At 34.6% G+C, this 14,845-nt stretch overlaps 1 protein-coding gene across 1 annotated transcript; it reads right to left on the bottom strand.

The window, feature by feature from the left end:
- Positions 1 to 2,036: 2,036 nt before the first annotated feature.
- LOC143530869 (uncharacterized) lies at positions 2,037 to 2,842 on the bottom strand. The gene is made up of 5 exons (XM_077026292.1): positions 2,711 to 2,842; positions 2,534 to 2,621; positions 2,305 to 2,456; positions 2,145 to 2,211; positions 2,037 to 2,053 (listed from the first exon to the last, which is right to left on the bottom strand). The coding sequence occupies exons 1-5, from the start codon at positions 2,840 to 2,842 to the stop codon at positions 2,037 to 2,039; spliced, it is 456 nt and encodes a 151-aa protein (XP_076882407.1).
- Between the last annotated feature and the right edge of the window lie 12,003 nt (positions 2,843 to 14,845).

The following is a 14,845-nucleotide window of genomic DNA, read 5'->3' as shown; positions in this document are numbered from 1 at the left end:
TTGTGTTAAAATTTATAGGGGCCAAAACATATGATTATTGAAGGTGACACTTGACCCATACAATATATGTGACCCCCAACTTAGTGTCTTGTTTCAAAATGTCCCCAACCGTAGATATAAGTATTAATTCCTCTAGTTTTTAGTTATCGAATATTTTTAAGCAGTGTTGATCACGTGTAGGCAGTAGGGTGAGGTGGGTCCTATAATAGAAAATAGAACATTTGAGACAACTTGGGTTAAGATTCGGATAATGCTTGGTAGCCATCTAATAAACTGTTAAGAGTGTTGACCCCCACCACCTTATTAAGTTTCGAACATTCGTTGGATACGGATGAATTAACCATCGAACACATCTAACTAACTGAAAGATTGAATAAACTGAAACTTAACACATAACTGAGACAGGCATATCCCTTAATTTATGGCATTTTTAAAAGGTAAAAGATTTCAAACGATAAAATGGAATATAAACACATGATGGATGATATTGAATGATTTTGCGTTCGTTATATATAATTCGGAAGGTATCTCTTTAGAGTTAAATGCTAACATGTTTTGATTAATAATTTCACTCACAACTATATTATTAATATGAGTATATCCTTTTAGTTACAGTAGCAAGATGTATTATAAAAATGTGAACGTTCCATTAAAAAACAATATAAATATGGGCATTGACCGACTAGGGTATATATGAAGTTTTTGAGTTAATTAGGTTTATAATTGCAAAGGATTATTAGTCAGATTTTATTAGATTAATTAGGATGCACACTTATGCGTTGCGGCGAAAGTTTTATGCGGATTGTGTTAAATAAACTAAGTGTTAAAAATACAAATTAAGTTTTTTATTTATTTTTGGTAACTATATACTCTTTTAATAATATTTAAACACTTAATATTTTTTATAATCAATTTAAAACTTAATACGTAAATTACTAGATCTTAAATAGGTGAAAGAATGAATAATTAAAACATAAATACAAAAATAAGACTTTTTTAAGTCATGAGTATTTTTTAGTAGAAAATGAAAGGCAAATTGGTAGCTTTTATGATTTTTTTCTATTTAAGAAAAACGAAGTCGTAAAACACATTTTTTGGTACGCTAAAAAGATGTCACACGTCCCCTTAGTTATTTATTATTATATACTATATATAGAAATAGATTAGTTAGCTTAGTTAAGGAAAAAAAAGAAAAGTTTATAGAAATTTATGTAACAATGCCCAAAATTAGTGAGTCATATGTCTATGTGACCATCCGCATATCCCATAAAACATCGAGTTACACAAGTTGCAACATATAGGAAAGATGACAATGAAATGGCCTCGATCACAATGATTTTGTGGACATATTGTTCATAGGAAAAGAGTGGGCTTGACATGTCAACTATCAAGCATGCATACTTGGAAACTCGTTAGAAAATTGATTACTTCAACCATCGTGAGGAAAATAAGGTGCGGTTTGACTGAAGACCTTAATCTTAGTCCTATTCAAGATAACTTCGTGGGTTGTTAATAAAAAACCTCACTACACTTCACAATTTACACATTTATTCGGTCTAAAGAGATGTTGCATATGCTAAATGTAACTATGATTCTTACAAAAGTGAGCTTTAGATTTTCAAGTTGTATTATTATTTTAAGTAGTATTTTTATATATCATTTATAATTAAGATAATGATACGAACACACCCGGTTCAATATGGCACACGAGAGAGAGATTATCCAAGCATATTACCAAATTATCTTAAAGAATATGCAATTTTTAGAATATATGAATAAAAGAAAACGCATATTATCTTCAACAGAAGGATGCTACATTCCAAGTCTAATTTGACACATCCAAAAGAGGGTATATATTACTAGTCAAAAACCGACTAAATTAGATACAGAAAGTAGGTTTACATTTTGCGTAAGAGTTGAAGCTGGAGACATTCAACTCCAAGTGACCACTTGTTAAGACTAAAATAAAACCTTGAAACAAACAGAAATCACTACCCTGATCTTCATCTTCATCCATTCATATAAAGCATGACATTTTAGTAGTAGAGAGAACCTGTATGATCACAAAAACAAGATCTTTATATCACTTGAAAAATTAAACATTTTATATCGATCGGTACCAAAAGGTCCCATAAAGTTGTTACCTTGCCACCAGTTTCCCCTTGAAGCACTGCCCTCATTTGGATCAGTATCACCTCCATCTTTCTTCAACTAATTAATCAACCAAAACGCGTATGAGACGTTGTTAGTTCTAACATATTTAACATAAAGACGTAACAAAATGGCGGAGACGCATATACTCACTGTATGAGGATGGCGAGTGGTTTGGGTGTTTGGAGAATAAACTTCTTGGCCACCATAATAGATGGAAGAACTGAGATAGCTTGGTTCTGCTGTTTCATTTCCGTAAACAGGACTTCCCTCCTTTACACCCATGTTTCTTTGTGTCTTGTAATCTACTTCCAATAGATATCTAATTAGTAACCAATTAATTAACCTCGCTTGAGTTAAAATAGTATAAAAAGTTATAAACCTAGTGTTGAAGGTTTGCCACCTCCATATGCACCTCCAAATTCCTGGTTTTTCGATGATCCTGAGTACGATGGGTGTCTTCCTAGACCCTGAAAACAATATATAGTGTAAGATTATGCGGTTCTATTCTATTGGCTTTAAAGTTTAAATCCATAAAAAGAGAGGAGGAGGATGATACCGTGGAGGATGGACCGAAGACAGTGCTGAAAAGGCCAGATGAGGAAGTGGAAGATGCATCCTTAGGGCCAAACAGATTCTCGGTAAATGAAGATGGCGATGACGAAGAAGAGAGCTTCTTTTTCTGGTCCATTGTTTGTTAGTTGGTTATTTGGTGATGGTATATGTTACAACTTACAAATACTAGCTGGTGCTTTGATGGTGAAAATGAAAGGGGGGTGGTGGTTATTTATAGGGACCAAAACATATGATTATTGAAGGTGACACTTAGACCCATAAACTATATGTGACCCTCAACCTAGTATCTTGTTTCAAAGTGTCCCCAACCGTAGATATAAGTATTAATTCCTCTAGTTTTTAGTTATCGAATATTTTTAAGCAATGCTGATCACGTGTAGGCAGTAGGGTGAGGTGGGTCCCAGAAAAGAAAATAGAACAGTTGAGACAACCTGCTTGGGTTAAGATTCGGATATATAATGCATGGCAGCCATCTAATAAACAGTTGAGTGCTGACCCCCACCACCTTGTTAAGTTTCGAACATTCGTTGGATACGGACGCGCTAACCATCGAACACATCAAACTAACTTAAAAGATTGAATAAACTGAAACTTAACACATAACGTACTGAGACAGGCATATAACTTATCGCTTTTAATAAAAGGTGCGTAAAAGATTTCAAAGGATAACACAGAATATAAATGCATCATTTTGTTGAATGAGTTTGTGTTTGTTATAATTCGGATGGTATATCTTTATAGAATAGAGAAATTATATATAACAGGTAAATTCTAAGAAGCTCATAAATGTTAAATTAATTTTTTGAATGACCAACAAAGCCCAACCACCCAGTACATCAATTGGTAAAAGGTCATTGTAAGACCAAAAATGTGACTTGCGATATCAAAGTATGAAACCCGTTATATATTTACGGTCAAGTTAATAATTAAAGTGGACTAGAATTTTGGACACGAGACGAGAACTTCGGGCATTATGTTCGGTCGTTTGAATTTGTCTTTATATTATGTTCGGTCGTTTGATTTACCGCACCCGTCTCGATCGCTTATCAAGAAAAAACCGTTCGTTGTCGGATCCGTCGGTTTCGGGACCTACAATTGGTATCAGAGCGGGTTTGAATCAACTGATTCAACTTTGTTCTTGATATTCGGGTTCTATTTCCGCTATTACTCGAACCGAGTCGTTAATTCCGATGAAGTTTTGAAAATAAAGTTAAAAGTTTGGAAATAAAGTTGGAAATAAGCATATGCTTGAAGTTCGTCTTTGTAGATCCGGGGGTTTCACGGCCAAGTTTAAGAGGTATGTTTTAATGTCTTTATGAAGATTTTCTGAGCTTGAGGTTTCGGTGAAGAACAACAAGAATAGTAGGTGTTCTGTGTGAAAGGGTAGAGACTTGTTATGTTGGTTTTTCCGGCAGACGGTTGTCGGCGGTAGTTGTTAGCATGTAATGTTTTTCCGGCTACGGCTTCATCGTTGTGATGAGTTTGTGGTGGGAATCGGTGTTTTGAAGATGATGATGAAGAAGAAAGGAGATTATGGTGATGATTGTAGTTACCCGGACATGGTTCATCGGAAAGGCGGCGCCGGAACCCTAATTGGTGACCGGAATCTTAGAAAAATAAAAATCGAACCGGTGGTGTTTAAAGAGTGAAAGACGGAGCTGGTTTTCGGGTCAGTGGGTCGCCGGTGGTTTGCTGCATTGGTGGAGGCAGCGGCTGTAGTGAACGGTGGCTTCGTTTAACGGTGATGGCCGGCCACCACCAATCTTAGCGGTGTGACGGATATTGCGGCATCTGAATGCTAACTGGCCGGAATTTTTTTTCGGAAATAGTGGTCGGTTGTAGGTGCTTTCCGGCGGCGATGATGGTGGAAGCATTGAATGGTGGATGGCGGCCGATGCGACTTTCCGGCGAGGGTGGCTGGTCCGTTGGTGAGAATGGTAGTGAAGATGGACAAGTCAGATCAGTTTGTTGATTGTTGGCGGCTGACCTTGTAAGCTAGGGTTTGCATCATCTCACCATAGTAAAAGATAAAAAAAATGTTACTACACTTTTCAAATTTCTAGAAATCGTATCACATGTCAGGCTCAATTAATTAGTTTATTTCTTGTGGGCTGAGTTTGTTTATTATGGGCCCAACAATCTTATGATAACATGGTAGCTTGGGCTTGATGGTTATATTTGGGCCTGCTACATGTTTCGGCTGAGTGATTGTATGCCTTTCATTGTGGACCGAATCTAAAGAAAGTCAAATTCGATCGGGTTTTGTCATTATTGAACCGTTTTCAAATCATATTGTTTATATGTTATTTTCAAGGCATTCGAGAATTGGATCCTGAAAACGTGGGCTACGAGCATCCGAGATGCTTATTTATTAAGGTGATAATTTTTGAACAAATTGGATTTACTAGGGAATTAATTGTTTAAGTTCTCACCCTGAAAATGTGGGATACGAGTATCTGGGATACTTATTTATTAGGGGTGAGTTACTTAAATAATTTCATTCAGGGAAATAATAAGCTTTGCCATTTGATCGGTGTCCCTGGTATTTCTTCAAGCTCTTCTGAACCTATATTGCTTAAGATCCGAGATGGATAAAGAAGTGAGAACGTCTTCATGAATGAATTAGGTGGATCATACATTGAGGGGGTAATTGAAGAAGCTTCGGTTATCGGGTTGATTTGCGAAAATGAGAGACACGGTTAGACGATGTTTTGAGAACACAAGTCAAGGGGGTGATTGTAAGACCAAAAATGTGACTTGCGATATCAAAGTATGAAACCCGTTATATATTTACGGTCAAGTTAATAATTAAAGTGGGCTAGAATTTTGGACACGAGACGAGAACTTCGGCCACGCGTTTAGCTTCAACGGGGGGAAAGCTTCTAGATTATCTTTTTATTGTGCTATATATATGTCATTTGTTGTCATATGTTTGTGTGTGTTTTTCATGGTGTAAGTCATCCACCCAAGGGGAGCTCACCTTGGGTGGGTCGGTTCGTTTATTAATATATTAAATCTTTCAACCGATAACGATATCGTTCTATACTTTATATTGTCTTTATATTATGTTCGGTCGTTTGATTTACCGCACCCGTCTCGATCGCTTATCAAGAACAAAGTCGTTCGTTGTCGGATCCGCCGGTTTCGGGACCTATAGTCATCCACGCCTTCGATATCGTAGACATCAATGGTGAATCTGCCCACCAGCAATCCCAGTGAAAGCCCACTTTATAAAACCTTGGCTCGTGCACGACATATTGTTACGAACGAGAATATTCAAACCCATGACCTCTGTCACACCCCGACCAATGAAGGCGGAAACGTCGAGGCACGTGCACAATGACACTATAAAGTTACAATATTTAAACAACTCATTTAAATCCATATCATCATAAATAACACAACAATTGTTCATACAAAATGCCAAATAGATAGATAAACAAATAACTTGTTCTTTTATTTTCTAATATCCTAAAGCCAAGATAATAAGTTTCTTCAAGTAATCCAATCAAGCTAACATCTGTAACACCCCGACCGATGGCGGATTATACATCGGGGCGCTACGAATTGTTTCATTACTCGTGACACTATTTGGGTGTCAATATTTAATAAATACATTTCATTGCGCATGCGCATAACACACCATAAAGTAACATAAATCACATACATAACTCATAATATTCAAATACATAAATTTGTCTTGTTATATTTTAAACTAAGTCCAAAGTAAAAGAAAACATCCTACGTGTCCTCGAGTTTCCAAAAGCAGCTACAGCAAACCTGAACATGTGTTAAAATAAAACGTCAACACTTGCGTGTCGGTGAGAAATCAAGTTTAATAGATATAAATAGATAATAACAAAGCACTGCGCGCAACATGTGTATAACTGGTGTTCAAAATAGTGTGTAAACAGATTGTGATCAAGCCTAAATAGATCATAGCTCATAGTTCATAGCGTGCTCCAAATCGAGCAAAAACAAATAATCAATCGTGTATGTGCAAACAAACCAAGAAAATCGTAACAATAGGTCTCCCGTGTTCATCTAACGGATCCATGAAAACTTCGGAATAGGCCGATCAAAGCGGTTAATGATCAACACATACAAATATACAACACTAGTAAACGTCCATAACACATGGGTTTTGCGCTCATAATTTCATAAACAAGTTTAAGACTCAAGTTGTACGAACACATGAACATCCCAAAACGTTAAAAATAAAAGGGGATTAGGTACGAGATTACTCACTTGTAAAAGGTGCGTTGAAAGATAATGCAAGAACCAACTTTTAAACAAGCGAAAGTTAACCTATAAATAAGAGGTTATTGGTTTAACGATTGGTTTTTATGTCTTGAATATATGTAAGTTACTTAAACAAATTATATATTATTTATTTACCGAGATTTCTGGACAGAAAAGAAGAGAAGACGGATTGCAAAGAGGGGAGTTGGAGGCGTCGCTGAGGATCTTCGGCTGAGAGTAAGGGAGAAAGATTCAGGGGAGTGTTTAAGTGTTTGAGTGTAGTGTTTAATTATCCAAGAAATTAGTTTTATTTATAGGAAAACCCAAGGGAACACATCCCTTGAATTGGGGAAAAAGATCTTATCAAATCAAAGCAAAAGATATCAAAAGCAAAAGATATGGTGGCAGCTGCAGGGGATGGGGAAGGCTGACAGGTTAATGTTCATAGCATGGGAGGGGTCAGTCAAAGTACTGTTCAAGACATGGAAAAGAAGATTTTAAAAGATTATGCCAGTTACTTTTTCTGACAACCAAGAGGGTTGGTAAGCAAGCTGCGCCGAAAGTGACATTTCGGACAGATGTCAGATCTAACCTACTGTGCCCATACCTTGGCAGGTATAGCACAGCAGATAAGATATTTCAAAAGCATACAGGCTGGCTTAAACTGGAGAAAAGACTTAAGTGTCTAGCGCGAGAAGGCTTGAGTGCGCGAAGGCGAAGGCAGACAGAACAATCCTTCGCGCGCCGAGGGAAGAACTACAAGCCTTAGCGCGCCGCGGGAAGAACTACCATCCTTAGCGCGCCGCGGGAAGAACTACGATCCTTAGCGCGCCGCGGGAAGAACTACGATCCTTAGCGCGCCGCGGGAAGAACTACGATCCTTAGCGCGCCGCGGGAAGAACTACGATCCTTAGCGCGCCGCGGGAAGAACTACGATCCTTAGCGCGCCGCGGGAAGAACTACAATCCTTAGCGCGCCGTGGGAACAGTTCGCCTCGCGTGTCGCAGGAACGGCTGGTCTTCACGCAGGCTTCCTTGTAAGGAGTCTGGCGCGTGGAGCTGCGCAGACATCCTTAGGCGGAAAGAACCAAAGGACAAGCAAAGAGTTAAGAGAAAAAGGGGTTTCAAGGCTTAAGGGTTAAGCAGAGGGGCGGGACGGCGACAAGAGAGAAAAAGGGGCGGGACGGCGGAAAGGAATTATTATTATTATTAGTAATATAAATATATATGATAAATTTATAAAGATTATAATAAATTTTAAATCTTAAAATCGGATCCGAAAACGGGTACCTGGGTCGGGTCGGATTTGGGCAGATGTCACAACATCAAACCTGTAACATTGCATAAAATAGAGTTTGTCAACACGAAGGTTGGTGAGCAATTTTCATAGTTTTGGACAATAAGTATATAGTATGAAATCCACAACTAGTATATGAAAACAATAAATAATAGCAACAATTTAGATAATAAAACCGTCAATAAGAATACATTGACGACAATAATGAAATCGTCAATAAGAATACATTGACGACACCTTTCTATATGGGGATGCCATATATACTTGGAATTAACGTATGATCATACTTTGATGAGGTTACCCGCCTTAGCATTCAAGAGGCTACCCGCCTTACCATTCAAGAATTTGCACATAATCATGTAAAGCATATAACACCAAATCGAGCATTTATTTAAGTAAACATATACTACGTGTTGTGGTTTAAGACTCAAGTATAAATCATTTGAATTTGAATAAGTATGCAATGACACCCCCAAAACGAAAGATGGAAAACGGGGGATGAAAAAGTACTCACATTAACAAAAAACTTGAAAGATAGTGTCGTGAACAATCGGAGAGATCGGTTTAACGAGCAAGACCTATATTAAACGGGTCTTGTGTTAGTAGGTAGTCTTGGAAGGGTTTAAAATAAAATACATGACAAATAAAGTAAATAAATAAAGTTTAGGATTTAAAATGTAAATATTTGAGAAATTAAAGAAACGAGTTTTGTAAAATAAGTTTACTCGAAACCGGGTCTCGGTATTCTATTCATTAGTTTTTTTCTTTTTTACTCAACCTATGTTAAGTAATAATGTGGGTTAAAATGCGATATTGCAAAACCCTTGGTTATAAGAATACCAAAACGAGGTTTAAACGAGTGTTCGGGTTTGTCGGTTCGAGACTTGATAATTGACCAAGCTCACAGTTAACTTCCCAAAATAATAAATGTTATGAGATAACTCAATAAAATCAAAATAGACTTAACCAAGTATGTAGTTCTATTGTGAAGAACCTTAACGTTCGTTAAGCGAGTATACAACCTTATCGGTTCGAACTTGTTATAAGATCAAGTTGGTTACCGACATGCCAAGTATGTTTAGAAATTAACTAAAATTGATTTAAAATATAATCTTGAAGAAAAATATGAGTTTTGGTGGCTAAAAACACACTTGTGTGTCTTAAGCGAGTGAACTCGGTTTAGTTCGGTTTTTGGTTCGGTCCTTGACTCGGAATAAGACCGAGGATGGTTACCACATACCCAATTACCATGGAACTTGTAAAATAACTTATAAATAATAATACTCAAGTTTTACATTCAAAAAGTTAACAGTAAAGCTTTTAAACAAAAATTCGGTTTTTGGTTCGGTCCTTGACTTGGAATAAGACCGAGGATAGTTACCACATACCCAATTACCATGGAACTTGTAAAATAACTTATAAATAATAATATTCAAGTTTTACATTCAAAAAGTTAACAATAATGCTTTTAAACAAAAGTTCGGTTTTTGGTTCGGTTCTCAACTCGGGATGAAACCGAGGCTAATCACCGCATACCCAATACCATGGAACTTGACAAATATGAAAAATAAACTAAAATTTGTAGAATTTAAGCAAGTATAACAAGTTATATGGTTAGATTTGTTAAATATATAAACAAGGACTACAAAGTCCTCCGTGTAACCTTGCCTTACTAGCCCGACATTTCAACTGGCCGAGACCGGAGAAATGAAAGACCGAAGGTAAACAAGGAGTGTATATTATATATATATATATGTTATAACATCAAGCTTTAAGTATCGAGAAGTTAGTTAAAATGAAAGATTAACTTATGAAGAACAACCTTAGAATTCAAGAATTTGAGAGAGAAATGAAGAAATGAGCAAGCACAAATGAAGAAGATGGGTGTGTATATATAGGGTAAGTTGAATGGGCATTTCATAAAGGGTGTTTCATGAAAATGGGTTGGTTATAGACCCAAGAAAGCACAAACTACAAATGGGTCCTTCAAGTCTCCATTTTGGTAGTTTTAGTCCCTGGAGTTCGTTTTGAGCGTTTTCGGGGAATTTTAAGAACTGAAAAGGGTGTTTTTTTTTATCCAACAACTATAAAACAAATATTTAACATACAATTCATCATTTTGATAATATCGAAAGGTTCGGGATAAAAAACGGGTCGTGTTTACATTAAGAATACAAGTATAAAATAACCCGAAATTGACAAATGTCACAACCTCCCATAAAGAAAGTCACTAGGCTACCGCTAGAACACTGCTCATTTGTTAGCCTATGAGTTTGTTAGGGCACGGATTTTCAGTATCCTCAGCAAAGATTATATTCAGGATGAATCCAGGATGCGGTATCCTCTAAGGTAACTGGTATCCTAATTACATTATATAACTAATTCGATGTTTGCTACCTTCCATGATTACCAGGTCAAAGGTAGTTGCCATGATCTCTCGAGAACTCGCACTTGCTGTTATTAGAGCGTGGCCAATAAGGAAACGTGCTGATTAGGATTCCTTAGTTTCCTTAAATATAGGACTTCTAGTTAGTTTTATTTTTGTATAAATAGAGCTCAAAACGGATCATAAAACACACACTCTAGCACTCAAGAACTGACTAGTACTCGCGCTCATTGTATTCACGATCCGATTAAGCTCCACCACTTGTAATCACTTTATTGTTAATAAATCGGTGGTGATAGTTTTCACCACCCGGGGTTTTTTTCTTGTTATTCCAAGAATAACATGGTTTTTCCTCGCAACAAATCTCTGTGTTCAAAGTCATTTTTACAAGCACCGTGTCCCATTTTACCAATTTGGTTGTAAAATCACTATTGTCAGTTTTTGACCAAAACAGAGTTTTCATCAAATAAGGAAGATATAATATCTTTATATGATAAGCTCTAATACAAATTATGAATTACTTAATATATATATAAACTCAACATAGATAAGATATATGAAGATATGTAAATGATTTTTATAAAACTTGAATACTATATTTAATTTTGTAGAATTTGACAAATAAGGTTTTACTTTTTGAATTTTAAAAGACAAGAAAACTTCACTACAATGAGTAACTTAGTTTTAATTTTGAACCTAGGTGTTACAAAGCACATTAGTACAATAGTACCTTAGGTTTAAATTTGAATCTAGGTGTGACAAGGCACATTAGTACGATAGATGGACGGGGTAAACGGATTTGGGTGACAAACAAATTGACACGTTAATGACACAATTAAAATGCGTTTAAAGACGTTCAATACTTAAACTGTTTATAACTCATCTAACATGTTTAACATATCTTATTAAGTAGGTTAATTGATTTACATGACATGTTTATTATCCATTTAAGTATTGTAAATTTAGCTTTTCTGTTATAATGTAAATGTTGGAAAATTTTTTGGTTTCCTACAGTAAATGCATAGCCAACCTGTCAACAGGAAATTAGTGCGCATTGTTTGAAAATATGTTTTCCTTTTGTATTCTCCAATATATTCTTTTGAATATTTTTAATAAATAAATATATTAAATATCATAGTTTCAACATTGGTAGGCCATACTCATATTAGTTGCCAGTGTCAACCGTTTACAAGCTTATCTTGAATAATATATATGAGGAATTAAGACCGAGTCTTTCAATCCAAAAGGTAAGGTTATGCGTATTAGATTCTTCGTGGGTCATCTTTGCCACCGGTTTATTCTTTGTAGGAAGCAACTGAGATATTTTTTGAACAAAGAATATATAGTCTTGTGGTCAAGCTAGGATCGGATAAACCAGTTGTCTATTCATATAGCACTTTCAAGGTTATTGCTACTAGAAAAACATTAAAACATGTTACATTGTTTACCAAAACATGTCCAATAGAGATCAACTCTTCGAATATGCCTTTGTCATGGACCACTGTTTTCGTATGCATGAGCGTTAATCATATCAAGTGGTGTATTTAGAAATCTGCGGTCTAACCTATGGCTGGAAATTAGACACCTGTTTAGAAACGATATATTAAACCTATTAAATAAAAAAGTACACTATGTGTTTTGTTTTTAATTTAAATAATTGAAATTAGTATGATCGACTCAATCATTTCTCTTTATTGATGCATAAAACATATATACAACTGTGTTAAATACATGAAATATAAAGTAGTTAAACGAATTGTATCCAAGATGAAGAACTTTTTAGGATTTAAATGGAAAGTATGATGTTTAACTTACATAAAGATATGTAAATCGAATTTATTGCTAAGATCATGTGGGTGTGTTTTATTTCATATGAAGACTTAACTTTAAATGATTTTATATAACACATTCTAATGTGGTATCCTGACTTGCAACTTAGCTACTCAATATGAAGATTATAATTTATAAGTAAATTGAACGAGAGGAGAACTTTAGCATGTTATATCCAACATGCGAAGGTAAGTAGTGCATCCCTTACTTGTGCCATTACCTACTTATTTATAACGTAAATAGAATGGCATAAATATGGCTGTGACTAATTTGATAAAGATTGCAATTAGTTTGGTTCATGGTTATGTTGTTGTCCATGGTGCACACTTACTAGTCGAGGGTTGTTTTCGATATTAAACAATTTCATTTTTTTATGTAATTTAGTTTGCTTGTTCTCGGTAAATTTGCGTAGACCCTACAAAGGTTTCAAGTCAAACGAGCTTAATTAAGTGGACATACCATGTTGGTAAAATTGAATTGCATTTGTTGTCCTAATAAGGTTAGCCTACTTAGATATGTTGTTTTGGGGATTTAAACGTTTTATTTTGACATGATTTTTGGATAGAAGTTAGTTAAAATTATAAATGACTATATGAGATTTTTATATATTTTTCTGAATTCGTGTGATGTAGTTTTGTGGGTGCTTAGTCAATTATAATATGTTTAATAATAAAGTTGTAATTATGAGTCATAAGTGTATATTTTACTAACCAAATGATATTGGGTCAAGAGTAAGACTAGTTTTATCAACAACCCAACCTAACCCAACGTTTTAATAAAAAAACTAATTTTTCTCTCTTCAATATACACAACCCAACCTAACCAATTTTTTACTTTCATTCACAACCCAACCCAACCCAACCCAACCCAACCCAACCCAACCCAATTATTTTAATACATATATCTTATTTATGTTTTAATTTATTCTATAAACTTTATTAAAATTAAAAAAATGTTTATTTTTTAAATTGTATTATTTTAAATATAAAAAAATATTAAAAAAACTACGTTCATTAAACATATTTAATTAAAAAGATAATTCAAGTTACAAGCAAAACACTTAATTTAAAATTGCAAGTACATAATATGGAAACAACATAATATAATTAAAAATACATGTTTTTAAAAGTGCTCCGTTTTTAACAAAATTTATATCGAAATGCTCAAAAAATTAAACTAAAAAGAATGTGTTTTTAAAATTTTAAATTAAGTTAAATAATATAAATTATTAAAGGAAAACAAATTATATAGAAAATAAATTGTTTAAAAGAAAAAATGAATATTTAAATAACATTTGGGTTGTGACCCAGGTTGAGTGTTCAACCAGGTCGTGAGGTTACCAGAATTTTTAATATTATTTTTTTTGTCATCTAGTTCACAACCCAATCCTTAGGTAGGTGATAAAAATGGTCTAAGGATAAATAATATTATTAGTTTTAATTAATGTGTCATAATAAATATTATGATGTATATAAATGGGGTGTTAGGTTATAATATGTAGTATACTTTTTGTATGAAGGATAAGAAGTAATCTTGTCCATTAATTTCGAATATGGAGGGTTGAGATTAGTTTAGGGGGAAATCAAGTGTGAACACAAAGGAAATGACATAAAATGAATGACACATTTGTTGACTTTCTCTCTCCACATGCAAAGCACATGCAAATTCCCCCATCATTTTAAAGCGTCCATAACTTTTTTTACGACGTTTTTATTGAAAAACAAATTCACCATAATAACGAGTGTCTTTTTATCTTTTATATGAGTACCATATTGTAATATAAAAATTAAAAAAAATAGTGGGTTTTCTACAAATTGTGTTTTACAAAATTGTGTTATACAATAGTATTTTTTATTGTGTTTTTTTCATTGTGTTATTTACATTGTGTCATACAATTGTGTTTTTATCATTGTGTTTTTTTTTCATTGTGTTTTTCATAGTGTTTTTTCGGACTTTTCCAGCTAGGTGGTGGCGGTGGGTGACGGTTGTGGTGGCAGTGGGCGGTGGTTGTAAGAGATGAGTGAAGATGTAATCGGGTTTTATGTAAGTGGGTTTTTGAAATTAATTTAAGTGGTTTTTGAGATTAAAGTAAATGCGTTTTGATATTAAAGTATTAGACTAAAATACCCTCCTTCCTAACCTTCTTAGAAAAATCAAACTTCTTATTTGAACCTAACCCTATAAATGGGAACAAAATGTAACAATGTGTAAATAGCTAGAATTAAAATATTAAAACAAGGTTAATACTTGAGTTTTAACCGTTATGACTTTACAAATGAATTGTTCCATCCTAGGGATTTGGTTTATAACCAAAAGAATGGTTATATGCTACTAATAATCGATCTACGTACATATGATAATTAG

Source organism: Bidens hawaiensis, unplaced genomic scaffold (genome assembly GCF_021521415.1).
Source record: "Bidens hawaiensis isolate Kalapana, Puna unplaced genomic scaffold, B.hawaiensis_p1.1 tig00009039_1, whole genome shotgun sequence".
Classification (NCBI taxonomy): domain Eukaryota; kingdom Viridiplantae; phylum Streptophyta; class Magnoliopsida; order Asterales; family Asteraceae; genus Bidens; species Bidens hawaiensis.
Note: the sequence above shows the minus strand (reverse complement) of the source record. Positions and strands in the feature narration are given on the sequence as shown.